This window comes from Chelmon rostratus, chromosome 13 (genome assembly GCF_017976325.1).
Source record: "Chelmon rostratus isolate fCheRos1 chromosome 13, fCheRos1.pri, whole genome shotgun sequence".
Taxonomy (NCBI): domain Eukaryota; kingdom Metazoa; phylum Chordata; class Actinopteri; order Chaetodontiformes; family Chaetodontidae; genus Chelmon; species Chelmon rostratus.
Genome location: NC_055670.1, coordinates 11,771,032 through 11,786,732, shown reverse-complemented (window position 1 = coordinate 11,786,732; position 15,701 = coordinate 11,771,032). Strand labels below are relative to the sequence as shown.

Below are 15,701 nucleotides of genomic sequence, written 5' to 3'. Positions count from 1 at the left end.
AACCAGCACGATATGAGAATATTTTGCAGATAATAAATTTGTTGCAAGGCAAATGAGTATATAAAAAGGTCAGTCTTATCCCTTTGAACAAAATGTCAGTTTTAGCACAAGGCGGCTGTTGAAGAGTTTCAGTGGATAGCTAAGAGCAGAGCAGATCCAGGAGCGACCCATGATATACTTAAACAAACGTAAGATGAAGCGACATGATTCGGTGGCTGTATCTGATCTCAAAACAAGTATGGATTTATGATAACTTTGATAAATATTCAATAGCTTCTCATCAAAAATCAATCATTGGCACATGATATAATGACAATGGAAGAAGGATTCAATTAAAATTTTAGTTGGAAACCACACGTTCCTGAATTTCATCACTGTCCTGTGTATTTGTTTCAAAATATAATGTTGAACATACATTAAACTTATTGTGCCTCTTTTAGGTGCATCAAATAACCACATTCTCAACATTTTCCAACACACAAACAATTTTTGCATCAAAAAAATCAAAACAATCAAAGTGCGTGTTATATTTTTCCACATGGAGACCTACATTAATACCTGCCATATGTGCAAGAAATCTCTGCAGCAGAGTTTGTTGGGTCGGCATCAGTGCTAGATGGTGAAGTGATGCCATAAAATATCAAGTCAAAGGATGGCACTGCACAATCTTTGGGAAAGTGGGAAATCACGATGCATGACTGCTCTCTTTTTCAGAGCAGACTCTTCTAGCCTCGAGGCTGGCAGCCTGAATACTGTCTGCTTGACTGTAGCTCCAATCTGCCTGAATACAAAAACTGCAAAAAAAGAAAAAAAAAAAGAAAAAAAAAAACCCTGCAGTCCATGTTTAGCCAGTTCCTCTAGCATTATCTCCATTGTCGGTGGAGTGCCAGGGCTGCGAGGGCCAGCGTGGCTGGCAGGGCTACAGAGGGTGCACGGAGCGGGGCGGAGTCATCCACAGGCCCACTCCGGTCGGCTTCCACCACTGGGGCTTCAGTGGCGGCACCGTCCATGTCCGTGGGGCAGACCTCTGTGCAGCCACTGCCGCTGCCTGAGCCACTGCCCTCATCGCCTGCAACGCCATAACAACACGCAGAGTGAGCACGAGACAATTATGACAGATTTCACAATCCTAAACTGTTGCTTTAGAGTTAAAACATTCTGCTTTTTCACATTTAAATTACAGCTGCTACAACCCTGATTCCAAAATCAGCAATATACTCAACTGAAAAAGTACACAGACAATATATTTACTATTTGACCACATCAACTTCATTGCTTTTTGTAATTGCTTGGCTTTTTTAGAGTGTATCAAAATGACGGCCTGCACACCCAATGTGCTGCCTCCAAATTGTTTCTCAACAGTTTTCATCAAGGTTGCGCACTCCTTGATGAAGACTGGAACTGCTTTTATTGCACTCTGCCTGTGTTTGTGTTATTTGCTCCTTCAGTACCTCTTACTGATGCTGATTACCTTGGCCTCAAGGTCAGGTAGTATTTCAAAGCAGACATGTTTTCAAGGTGAGTGACAAGCTGGAGCATGAACTTGACGAACCAGGACAGGGAGGGCGAGACTGTAAATATATTTCCTGCCTTGTTGTTGCATGTTGTCACACACGTGTACATGGGAAGTGCATCAAATTGCTTACTTGAGTCTTGAAAGTAGATGTCATTGCCGTTGTAGGCGTTTTTCAACTTGTTCGTCATCACCCTCAGAGCCATGATCTGCTGGCGGATGAAGGTGTCTGGGCGGGTGATGTCCACGCCCACCTCAGGGTTATTCACCTGGTTGGTCAGTCCATCCTTCTGGACTTCAGGGAAGTACCTTTTCGGTTAAAAACACAACAAATAAAATAAACTTGATGTCTTATTTTTGACAAGGTGCCTGTTAAAGATCCAGTGTGCAGGATTTAGTTGCATCTCCCGGTGAGGTTGTAGATTGTAACCATGGCAATCCTCCTCGCATCATCCTACCTTTCCAAGTATTTAGGAGAACCTACGATCGCCACTGAAACAGCAAAAAAAAAAAAACACGAAACTTGCTGTCTAGAGCCAGTGTGTGGTTTGTCCTTTCTGGGCTACTGTAGAAACGATATAGATAGGCAGGAAGGTAGACAAGACTGGCAGAAAAGATATAAAGAGCTAATTTTAAGGCAACGAAAACACATGAAAGCATAGTTCTTAATATTATATTCCATTTCTGCTAATAGATTCTCTGAAATCCTATACATTGGACCTTTGAAAGGACAAGAAGTGCTTTTTAAGTCAATAAAAAATGAGATTTTTGACACTTGACAAACTTAGTATAGACTCTGAGGTCTCTCTCTCTTAAACAGGAGTCCTGTGTCAATAGCAAAGAGCAGAGAAAGGCTAAGGGTGCACTTGAGAATAGCTCGTTGAGGCAATAAAAGTGCTGGCAACATCAACATTTGACCTAATAATGTCGGGTAATGTTCTGACACACTTGTGAGACATTTCTCCAGGGAAAACATGTCAGCTGCCTGCATTCCTGCTTGATAAATACGCAGCAGGCCATCATGTGAGGGCGTTTCACAAACCGTCTCACACAACAGCATTTGTTTCCCATAAGCCCAGGTCACTCTGGATAATATGCGCCTCTGAAATCCCGGCGGCTTGGAAGAGGTAACGTCGGACTGGTTTCACTCGTTAAAATTTTTTCTTTTTGGTGGCAGAAAATAGCAGCGGCATCCACATCGAGTACCGGCACACAGGGTTAAATTATTAGCTTTAAGGGTTGCTCAAAGAATTTCAAACATGAACGCTGAGCATCTTTTGATCGTACAGTTGAGTTAAGAATAAGAGCAACGCAAATCAATTAACTGTGACCTCAGCCATGGCTGTGGGCATTTGGAGAGCTTGTGCAAATATTTTCCTTGAGAATGAAATCAGATGAATGGGGATGCAACATGCTGGTTGCACATTTTAAAGGAGAATGAAAGCACAATTCCACAAAATAACACAGACAAAAATGCACTTTGAGTTTGTTTAGTTGAAGAATAATAAAGTATGACGGGCGCTTACACAGTTTAACTCAACGAAAGTAAATAATCTGGTCCTTAATTCTAGGATTAGACTGATTAACATTTGCTGAGCCGAACAGACTTTGGACTTATTAGTAACCTTTTGTATAAGCCTGCATTAGCCACCGGCGCTGGTGCACTCACCTGCCCTTACTGTGTCCATTCCAGCACTCATCATCACTGGCATTTCCAGCGGTCACTCTGTCCTCCATGCACATCGCCTCAGGCAGGTTGGACCAGAATTTCTTCGACAGCTTCAGTTTCTCTTTTATGTCAACCACCTTAAGCAAAGACAGGGGTCGTTACACAGGAGACCAAAGGCTTCGGCGTAAACAAATCAAGGCTGTTTTCCAACATAGCAGTTGCAGCCTTAGAGCTGAAAATGACGCACATATATATAAATATACACATAGTGCATGCACGGTGTATATACAGGACATGACACGAGAAACAAGGAATTTGTTTAAAGGGGAAACATTAATTGGATGCACATTTTTAATCAAATTGGAATTTATTTAAGAGAAATTAGGAACAAAAGATAGGACAGAGTGTTGACAACGACAACCCTCTCATTCCTTTATTTACCGCAGCCTTCCAACATTCCTAATTACCATATAGTCTCGTAAAAGCATCTGAGAGACACTTCCAGATATCCTTGAAGTTTCTGATATGTATGACAAATGGTGTGTCGAGATGTCCCAACTCAGTTAGCGTTTTTTGAAACGCTCTCTGGGGCTGAACAATTAATCAAAGTATTATCGAAATCGCAGTGTGACCAAGCGCAATATCCCGATCACAGGAGCTGCAATTTCTTTTTTTTGATAAAGGTAAAATGTGTCACAGTGAAGCGTTAGAAATGCAGCATTGTGGTGCTGCAGAGAGGGAGCGGAACAAGCTTGTTTGGTACAGGCCCCAGCAAAAATTCCAACATCACCATCCTTTATATATTTTTTTTGTGAAAATGAAATGCAAAAATTACCATTAAACCATTAATTGTGACTCATATTGTAATATCTGTCAAAACAGTCAATAATTGTCAATACAATTCTTTTTGCATGTCATTCGGCCCCACATGATGTATCTCATTTGTAAACTCATTATAAACCTGCCCCATCTTCACTTATTACCACATCTTATCAAAGGGATTATAAATCTTGGGATTTAACCCTGAGACATCTTTAACTCTCTGACTCCCCAAAAAACGATTTGGGTTTAATTTTCCTTCCATGCTGACTATCGAATGTTTGCATCATGAAAAAGTTAAGACCATGCAGGCTTGCAGCAATAATTTCAGCTTGAATGTCAGACTTAAATGCTCCTTTGCATCCCGGCCATGTGACACAGTCAGATATCGCTTCCTGACTTGAGCCTGTTGAACTCCAATCTTTCATCAAACACAGAATTTGACATATTTCACTGAAGCTGAGGGAAAGCCTGATAGCAGCAGGTTGGCCCCATTATCTTTTTCCGTCTGACTTGCTGTTGGCTTACGTGAAATTGTAGTGAACCTGAGCAGAACATGAAAGGTGCTGTACTGACTGTGTGACGCCGCTGTAGGCCCCGACTCTGCTTTTGATGTGTTAATCCTGTCACACTGATGCCAAAGCACTTCAGCGGCTGTGATACTGCCCAGAGGGTCAAGGCTACACTCAATGCAAGAGATTGACTGGCAATGTTTGACTAAACCTCATACATTAAGTTTAGTTGAACAAGTGAGAGATTCTCAGTTTTTCTGAGCATCAGCTGGCAAAACCAGGCCGGTTAAAAGCATGAATTAAACTGGGAATTACATACTAACACTTAAGTAATGCAAATATTTAATTAGCACCTCCACTAAATATTGTACTGCCATATTTCATGAAGCTGAAAATAGTTACACAGTCAGTTTCTTCGAGGTGACAATGTCTTAATGATAATTAAATTTCATAGTATTCTCTACTGAGCAGTATAGACACATAAAGCTGCATTCATCATATCCATTATACAGAGCAACTGAATGGTGAATGTTTCCTATTTCTACCAACCATAACAAACACACAGCCATTACATAAACTCAAGAAAATCCACTGGGACCAAAATAAAAAGCACCCGGTGAACCTAAAATACCTCAGATGTCTGATGCTTAAAGGAGAAAAGTTGAAAAAGAAGAGGAAAGGTTGAGCCTTTTCTCACAAATTACAAATATGCCTCTGGGAAAAGTCTGCCTCTCACTTCATTGCGCATTGCCCATGAATAAATAATACGACTGCAACAAGCGGCCCTGGCATGCAACCAGACGCAGCGCACACTAGAGGGCACTATGTCTTTGAGGAAAGGGGAGCTGAAAGCAGAGAGAGGGAAAGCACAGGGAGGACACTCATCTGACACATGTTTACTGATGATGATCCCATGTGGTCTTCACGTGGTCTAATGTAGACGCTGTATTCGCCACGGAAACAGACGGAAGACTAACGAAAGTACACAAATATCTACAGCACAAAACAGGAAAACATGTCTGTATTGTAATTCCAGCGTGGCGGTGGCATGCGAGGGAGGAGAGAGGAAGTGTGTGTGCATGAGCAGAGATCCTCATTATAATCAGCTGCCTATTACTGACAGGGTTGATATCCTCATTAAAAATCACAATGAAGATCAAAACAGCTCCCCTCTCTCCTCACATCAGGATATTAAATTGTATTTGTTTCCAGTGACACGCTAAAAGATTGCTATTATAATCACGCGTGATGGCTACTCCAGCTCCTGATGACATGCATGGTGTTAGATGTGCGTGTGATACCTATGGTTCTGTAATAAGGGCTGACAGGGCAGCTGATAGAAGCGTTTGCTCGCCGGATGTGCGAGCCTTGATCATTTATATTGGAATTTTTTCCTTCGGTGACTTCATGAACTGAAGTGCAACATTAAAACATTGCTGACATGCAACTTAAGGCATTAGAAGTTATTGCACAAGCGGTATACAAAGATTTAATAAATGGTTTATAACACACAATAATGCAGTTGTGCACAGCTACAAGGACACTCTAACTGTACAGTACTGCTCAACAATTATTCAAGCTGTCCTGCGAAGACATATTTTCTATCATTACAACAGTGTTTGATTATGTTCAGCGCTTCCGGATGCCCACAGGAGAACTTATAGCTGTTGAAAAATATATCAATAACCACTTAGAGTTTGTTGTAAACAATTTATTAGATGCTTGAATGCTAAACACGTGAGATTTTAAGTAACTGTTGCAGAAAAACAAACTGTATTTTTTTGTGCTATATAACCTGATTTTTTTTTCTTTGCATCTTTTTTTCTGCTTTTGCAAAATCTCACAATTGCATTGGCATTAAATTGTATTAGAACATTTTTGTTTAATGTATCGTTCAGTATTTATCATACAGTGCACCAAAAGAAAGAAGAATTGAATATATTTCCGCTTTGCCAAGGTCTTTACGGGGAAAGCTCTTCCTATAGGGATGTGCAGGGCCTTGATCTCTTCCTCTTTCATGCATCATATACTCCATGTTTCTCGCAGGCATGATGTATAATGTTCACTGCAATTTTGTGAAAATACATGCCTAGAGATGCTGTAAGTAAGAACGACAGAATATTCTGTTCATATTAATGACACTGAAGGTTCTCAGTCGTCAGTGCATTGGATTTACATTTTTAGTATTAACTGTTTAATCTCATTTCTATTCGTTATTAAACAGAAAATCGTCTTGCCTGCAACTCGCGCTGCTAAATATTCACATTATGGATTAAAAACGCTGCAAATGTTGCTTCAGGTTTGGAGGTGCTAAAGGTTTCAGTAGTTCAGCTGGACAGTCTGGATAGTTGTCTCACACATTGCACAAAAGTGTGAAAAAGAAAATTCAAAGGATAAGTCTGGTGTTATCCTATATTTTTCTTCAGCACAGTCAAAAAATCCCATCAAAAGAGCAGAACCAACACTGCTTAATGTCTCTTTCAATACCATCTGACTTCCGTGTCTCATCTGTGGGACTCAGCCCTAAACCCTCGGTTCCTTCTAAACCTTCAAAAATGGCCAACACATATATAATTTTAGCGTTAACAATTTCAGTCCTTTTCTAAAACAGCTGGTCACTGTAGTTTTTAGCAAATGTTTCTCAAAGAGGATTTAATAGTGCTAATGTCGGGGACTATTTTTAGCAGTGGATTAATACAGATTTGAGTGTCCTAGTGCACTGGTACCCAACCTGGGTGTCCTGACACCCACTAGGGGTCGCCAAAGCTTCACAGGGGGTCAGGACTTCTTGACATTAAGAGTTGTGAGAAAACCTTTTCTAAGATATATACAGAGGCCTCTATCTCAGCATTTCATGCATTTCTGTGCAGAAAAAATAAATGAAATAGTTATTTTCTTGGTTTAGATTATGTTTTAAGATAGAAACTCTCACATGATAGGGACGCGGAGAAGACATGAACACAAACTATATCACAGAGCCTTCACTCTCTGCTAAACAGCCTAGTCAAGCAATAGACAAGTATGCAGCTAAAAGAACAGCTAAAAAAATCAATGGCCAAACACTGAATAAATGAAACACGTAGGACTGTTACAACAACAAAAGAAAACCATAATGCAGACAGTGAATTGTACAAAAATATCCAGCAAACTCATCTCTGGTGCAATATTCACAGGAAACAGTCCTCTGAGAGTTCATGCAACTGGCTTGTTTTACACAAACTTCCTACAGTTACAGAGTTCACTGCTTGGGTTAATCATACAGCTTATCAGTCGTTCTGTACTCTTACTGTTATGCATTGAACATAATATGAAACATCCAGAAGATGTGTGACTTTGCCAGGAAGCATCGGTTGACTCGGTGATGGAAAGAGGTTGGACGGTGCAGTGGTCATGTTTATTGTCAGTTTTGGTCTTTTAACGAGGCTTGATAACGACGCCACTCTTATCCTTTAAACGTGTTTGTGCTCAGCTGAGACAAGGAGAGGAACTTTTCATAATTAAGCGCCAGTTTAAACCTTGAGGATGAAGAGCTGCAGCGAGGTGCAGTTCTGCCCGCTCTCTCCTCGCCTTTGTCAGCTTCGCCCTCCGTCTCCCTGCTTCCTGTCATGAACCACATGTTCCTTCATTGCGTCTCTCTCGCTCTCCGTCCCCTCACTAAGACTCTGGTCTCGTCTCTGTTCGGTCTTCCTCTCTGTTCACAGTCTTAAGTGAAATTGAAGGTTTCATGGCTAGTTGACCTGAAACCAGACTCCCATTCTGAGGAGCTTTGTGAGTAAAGCCCCTGGTCTCTCTTAGCTGTGTAACACTGTATGCTCAGTCGTCTCTGGACTGTACAGCATCTGTCCTCTTTCACCTTTCCTCCAGGTCCTCATCTGAAACATCTGGAGTACCACAATGGAAACGAGCTGCAGAGCACGCGTGTAATTGCTCTAAATTCTTCCTGCCACTTAATATATGATTAATCCTTTAATATAATTGAGTTGAATCACAAACATAATCAAATCAGTCATCTATAATTTTCTCCTCTGTCTGTTCCCGCTATTTCTGTCTCTTCCGGAGCAGGAAAACAGGGAGTGAAACCACAATAAAGAAGATTAATTCAACAGTAAACAGCATTGAGAAGTCGCCTGTAATGTATTACAGCTCACACAGCTTAGCGCGCCATGATCCAAACATAACCTCACCTTTAAATTTGCTTTTTTTTTTTGTGTCACACCCACAGATAAAATCCAACCAAACATACTGGATATACAGTACACTGTTTACTCGCTGTAAAAAGTAATTGGCTGGCTTGAACGGACAAACACGAGGAAATGTTTGCAGATAATAATTATTTCCAAAAACAACAGCGTGGGCCAATGAGATAACGGCGTTAGCGGGCTTAAAGTGCGCGTGTTTGCAGACACTCCAGTGTATTTATCGCCAGTCTTGTTTTTGTGTGGATGCAGCTGAGGGTGCATGCGGGGCAGGTCGCGAGCTTCCGCTGTGCACGCGGTACCTTTCAGCTCGGCACGAAAAAAAAAAAAAACGTGAGAGATCTGTACTTTGACCAGTGCCTCTCAGATGCCCTTGCCTATCCTCAGATCAAAAGCTGACGTGTCACTGGCTTTGAAGCTGCAGTCACACTCCTGGCAACAGCACAATGTCAGGGGCCCGGGCTCTTATCTGGCCGTGGGACGATGCCCGGATGTGCTATCTGCCTTTCAACAACAAAAAGAAATAAATATACGGCCAGACTATCACTCTAACTTTTACTCTCGAAGCACATCACGCTCACGGCGCTGACCTACAGTGTTCGCCTCGGTCTCCTCTGGCTGTTCTGTCAGCTGGTAAATCTCCCTCTCTCTCACTTGCACACACACACACACACACACACACACAAACCCTGCTTATCAGACATTCTGCTGGTTAAAACACCTCTATCTTGTTAAATTAACAGCCCTTTTTCAAGCAACTATCAGGAGATGTCATCGTTGCTTGACACAGAGCATATCCCTCTGCTGCCAGTCTGAGCTAAGTTAGTGCATGTTCAGTCTAATCATAGACCCGGCAGCAGGTCTCGCCACGAAACCACAAGGGGCAGACAACTCCTCGATCAACTTATTTTCCCTGGCAACTGCTCCTCCTGTCTGCGTTAAAATAGTTTTTCATTTGATACGAACGCAGTTTTCTTCCTGCATCTCAATTACAGAGGTCAGGGAGTCGGTTCTGCTCATACCAAGACCTTGGCCGTGCCATGAGTCTCTCCCTGACCAGTGACCACTTTGAGGACGGAGCGAATAGTTTCTCACAAGGAGGAAGGCCGCAGCAAGAATAACTCTGCCTCCTCATCGCATTCTTCATCAAAGTTATATTGTTGAGCGAGGCGATCCTCAAAAGCTAATACAGCTCTCCGGGTCTGGGGCGCACTGTGTGTTAATGCAGCCAACAGATCAGCTTCTCCAGTGTCGAGTATCAGGGTGCTGAGGCCCTGCGGGTGTCTGTCCCCCGGACACGGCTATTTAATCTGGTGTCTAACACGTCATAAAGTCCCTCTCATTGGTTCAGGTCCACCCATAAACAACAGATTCTCTCAACCAAGACCTGCCATCTGGCTCTAAAGCAATTTTAGCACATTAAAAAATCAGCAGAGTAGAAATAATATTGGCTATCCCAAAGCACACCAAGCAAACGACCTCTGTGATAATGTTCTGAGCAGCGGTTGTCGCCCCTTTGTCAGGCCTCTCTCGTCCTTGTCGGCAAACATTCACCTCAAAGGTGACCGGCGGCGTTGCTTCGAGCAGGCAACTACCAGACTGCATGTAGATGCGGGCTGTTTTCATCCAATCGATATCCATCAACGGAGGGCCGAAGCAAATGTGCTTCCCCTCTGTGGCTTCACAACAGGCGAGTGCAGAAAGACATCGCCCAGCTGTTTATCTTGCAGCGCTCGCGCAGATGGGGATGGTGCACCAAAGGCAAATCATGGTTAGAAAACAGCACAACCACTTGCAGACTAAAATGCGGTTTGATATGACAGCGGCGGCGCTTTCTGCCCTCCACTGCCGGGCCGCCCGCCATGTGATCGCGATAAACCCATTTTTAGCATCGTTCTGCGGGCCATCGCACTTTTGTCGACTCTCAGCCGGAGCCGCCCTCCTTGTTTCCCTTGATTACGACTGATTATGTCCCAGCATAAATCTGCCACGGCAGACGTGGACGTCTCCACAAAGCCTCAGCCGGGGCAGCGCTGATGTCTTCTTCATATCTCCTGCTGACAGCACTGTGTGATTGCTATTACGCTGCTTCCTGGGAATGGATACTTGACACACAGTGAAACTCGATTGTTATTCAAAACTGGCTATTATTTTGCATTTCTTTTGATTTTCCAATAGCTGAAATGCTCTGAGATCTGTCTTAATGATATATATATGACAGCAACTAAAAGGATGCAGCTATCACCGAGGCAATAAACAAAAGTAATGAATATTTATCACTAATCAGTGTTGTACTTACAGGAAGAAAGCCCGTACAGTATGTGGATTTCTTCCCATACTGTCTGACTATGTTGTCAAATTTAGTTCTGATTCCACGCCTCAGTGAGAAAAAGCTGAATACTGAATTGAATCGCTCACTTCTGTGACACCCTAGAGGCATAACTATATTCTGAACTTTCTTCATAACTGTTGTAGGAGAAATAATTCATCACGCCTTTAATTTAATGTGACGGCGAATCTCTGTGTACAGTGGAAAAAAAAACACAAAGAAAAAATAATGCTGCTTCCAAAAATAGTGGAGGCTGTGTTGTTATAGGAGATGCATAATTACAACCACTTTGGTCTGTTTAGGCTAATTTGATCACTCTACTGAGTAATAATAATAATAATAATCCCTCAAAATGGATTATATTTCAAAAAAGCACCAAAACACTAATGATATAACTTAAAAAATGATGCAGCTTTCCTTTGGGAAGGACATTTGTGGTCGCCCAGTTGTTAAAATGATGCTTCATTAGTCACAAATGAAAAATGGCTGCATGTTGTTGTGGCTCATGTAGTATTTACGTACTGTCAATGCACAATAGGACACATTCAGTGGTCCATTTACATAACATTGCCCCAAACCATTTGCTCAGTCCCATGGCATCTTACACAGTTAGCCAATGTGGTGTACGATGGTGAGCAAAATTTATTACACAATGATCCCACAGTGAGAAAATATGACAGAATATTGATGAAACAGTGGTGAGTTTGCGAGTGTGATTCGCCCAAGGCTACGACAGCAGAAGTTTGAAAGAGGGAGATGATTAAAGGGAAGCTATGCGCTGTGGAGAACAGAGCAATCATCAGCAGGCCTGCTCTCTCCCTGCTGCCCGTGCTCCCCAGAGAGCTACGAAGCCTAGAGTGCAATGAGGCCAATGTGACTCATTAATGTATTGACGGATATGAAAAGCAGCAGAGCCTTTGTGAGGACGAAGGAACAACGTATGGAGCGATTTCAAGAAAATCACTCAGCTTGTTTGTCAAAAATTACAGCATTGGCATAACAAGCCTTTACCCTGAAAAGGGAGTTGTACCGATTACCGCCATGAGTCGGAAGCGCTGGATGACCTTTCACCTTGTTGGGGATATTTCTTTAAGAGTGTGCGTTTGCATCTGGCACAGATCCACTTCCAGATGTGACGGATCTGCCCCCATTCCACACAATGCGTTCTGCACGCAACTCACATACATTCGTTTTTTTCCCTCTCCTCAGACACACCTCATTTTAATATCGAGGTCTAAACACTCTTTCACATGTGACACAGTCGAACTTCTCCATCCTGTCACATGTCAGACTGTTGCACAACCATTGGTGCACTGACAAGGCTTCTCACAAACAGCAGGTTCATGAAATCGATGTTGTTCACAGCTGCATATTAAATGCTCTGGATTTCCTATTCCCGACTGGATGAGAGATGTGTTTAATGTAGCTGGACCGCTTCGCTCTTATACATCACTGGAGTTTGAGACAACATGTTAACATGTGAACCAGTAACTTAGCAAAACCAGGTGACCCAAAGAGAGCCAGGGACCCCCGGTGAAAAAATACTCTACTTATCATACTATACCTTCTAAAGAACGAGCTGAGTACACTCCGAGTTTACCTTCAGTGTACTCAGTTAGTCCTTAGGTACTACTTAAGTAATACTTGAAGTGTAAAAACCTGCTAATGCTAACCTGTTACAACAAACTTAACCCCTTGACGCCTGAATTTATTTAGAATTATATTAAAAAATTATTTCTTTGGCTTTAAGCTTTAAAATTGATCCTAAATTAAGAGGAGTTTTAATTTTTCTGTAGCACATATTTAGGTATGATGCAAATTAGCGACAACAGGCGTTACGCGTTACTAACAGCGTTACTCACGGATGTAGTTTTCACTTCTCACTTTGACCGGTCCGACGAGAAACCAGTGCTTGCAAAAGGTTCCTAGGTGTGTGTTGAATATGCACAAACCGGCATTAGAGGAATGCATGCGCGATTCGGCTGCATCGTGGATTAAAGCTGTATGATGCGAATTCGCGACAATCTGCGTTAAGGGGTTAAAGTGTACTGAAGTACCAGTGAAATCATGACTTTTAAAAGAACATTTAAGTACAACTTATACAATAAAGTACACTTTTTTTAAGTACTTTGAATACCACTTAAAGTATTGCAGAAATGGCATATTCATTTTTAATATAATTAAGTAGAACTTGACGTCTATTTAGAAGTAAATTTTTTTATAAGTTTATGTTAAGCGTACTTTAAACGAAGCCGTAAAAGCAACTTGTAATGACATTTCTATACTTAAATTATATTTCTAATACACTGAAGTGTACTACTTTTTGACCTGGCCCACTTTTATCACACTGCGCCACAGAGTCAAGCGCACAGCTTCGAGATACTAAAGACAGAAAGTTGACCTTCGAGTTGAGATTTTTTTTTCTTCACACACTGTGTTTGTCTGCACATGTCGAAGTGTTAGCATGTTTCTGAGCTCCGGTTTTCTTGTTGTTTCTCGTAGTTTCGGCCCTGTTTTTATGGTTCGTGGCTCCTTGTGAATTTCACGCGGCTGATCAAAGGTGCACAGATAAAATGAACTTTTTATCAAATAAAATGAACTAATTCTCACAATAACGACCATAATCACGATCAATCACATGACTGCTCGTGAGCTACTGCCGCACTTTGCTGCAAATGGGCTCCAGTTGCTTGACAAATGTGTGTTTTTCTTCACATTGTGGGACTTTTTTCTCCTTAGCAGGCTCCTAAGAGCTTTCTTAAATGTACTTCACAGAACTTCACAGATAAATACAAGCCCAGAACTCACTTTGTGATACAGACTCAGGCTCTCCTTTTTGAAGTTTACTTTCAACCACCTTGGACCAGGCTTTGGAAGTGGTGTTATTATTAGTTTCACACTACATAGACAAATGTGCATGCATGAAATATGTCTGGATTTGTCTCAGAAAACAGACCTGGTGACTTTTTATTACTTTTATAACTCCTCTCTTATAATTCCTAATATACTACAGAAGTCTGAATCGTTTTAAAGCTAAAGCCACACTGTTCTCATTTTGCCCGTCTCCTTGACAGCAGGACTGGTGTTGCTTTGTGAATGACAACAGTGAACTGTGGCTGATAAGTATTCTATTGTTGTTGCGCCTTTTGGCTTAATACAGCATGTGTGATGTCTTTATCTCACAACAGAACCAAGGTCATAAAGCTTTGGTGCAACTCCAGTTCTCAGACAGCCTGAGTGAGATGTTCGTCAGACACATTATTTAATCATGCCCCTCCATCTGACACAACTTGAGGGAGGGCAATGATGGAAGGTGTGTGCTCCACGTTCATCTACATGCGCAGCTCCTGTCTCTCTCGCAAAAGGTGAGGCTTTTCCCTTCAGAGAACCACAATGTATCTGCTTTGGTGGATGTGGGGATTTGTGGTTACTGTGGTTACTAGGTCACCCTAAGTGGGTTTTAATATAGTACAGATCCCAGAGGTCCATTTTGAACAAAGTGCACAGTCCTGACTGTACAACAATGTGCCTTGTAATGAGCAAGAAGACTCATCTGCATGGTTACACGCCCACGCAAACTCATCTTTTTTTAAAAGCTTTATTTAGTTTCAGCGAGGTCTCTTCGTGGAATGCACTGTTCCACAATTGCATACGATAAGAACTGGAGGCTGTCCAGAACAATTACAGTCTGATCTGTTGGCCACTGGGCTCCACTGCTCCACTGGAGCAGTTGGGGGTTAGAGGTGCCAACAGTGGCACTGAGCAGGAGATATATGGATGCGTCTCTGAGCGGTGTCCGGTCTGGGGATCAAGCTGATGACATGGTATGTGCACATGTGAGTTTTTTATTTTCAACTAAACCTGCAATGAGAGCCATTAATGGCCTGCAGCTCTCCACATCTGGACTTGACAAATATTGTATTTTCACATGATAAAGATCTACTAAAGTTAAAGTACAAAGTCACCAAAATGTAGTTCAAGTACCAAGAGTAAAAGTACTCATTATGTAGGAGAACGGCTCCTGTCAGTATTTTACATGTTTTTTACTGATTCATTAACATGCAAGCATTGTTTTAATGTTGCAGCAAGTGGAAGTTTAACACTTTAATATTCAACATGCTCATATACTTTTTAAGAAGCACAAAGAGTTACTTAAATGCAGTTGAGTAAATGTACTTAGATACTTTGCACCACTGAGTCTGGTGCAATTATAAGTTTAGAACAAAAATAAAGCAGCTTGATTGATTTACACAATAAACGGTTAATTTTCCTGGCATGCACAGACTGGAACGTACAGACCAAACAGTAATCTGGATTCAGATCATTCATTAACACATATAAATAATGCAGACTCTTCCTCTGAGTGGGGACCTGAAGGTCTACTACACATTAGAACTGTCTCTCGGCATAATTAGAATTCAGAGAATATAGCCCCAAATCCAATCTGTCCAGTTAAAGATCTGTTTACTTGTGCACGTTCATAATTAGCAGCACGGCTGAATGCTGGGGCAGAAAAGCTTTAAGCTGCAGTTCCTCTAAAGGCCTCCACATATGCAAGCTTGTGCAGGGGAGTCCCAACATCTCTGAAACACACACTTTTTCCTGCAAGAGGCAAATCTCAACAGGTACAGTAGTTTCACCCAGTCTAATGTGTTGTTAATAT

At 41.8% G+C, this 15,701-nt stretch overlaps 1 protein-coding gene across 1 annotated transcript in view; it reads right to left on the bottom strand.

Moving 5' to 3' along the window:
* Window positions 1–863: 863 nt before the first annotated feature.
* LOC121616199 (glypican-6-like) overlaps window positions 864–15,701 on the bottom strand; it is an 81,965-nt gene continuing 67,127 nt past the window's right edge. The window contains exons 7-9 of the mRNA XM_041950896.1: window positions 3,183–3,319; window positions 1,647–1,822; window positions 864–1,069 (exon numbers count right to left, since the gene is read on the bottom strand). Of these exons, the coding sequence (XP_041806830.1) occupies window positions 864–1,069; window positions 1,647–1,822; window positions 3,183–3,319 (519 nt within the window). The remainder of the gene's footprint in view (window positions 1,070–1,646; window positions 1,823–3,182; window positions 3,320–15,701) is intronic.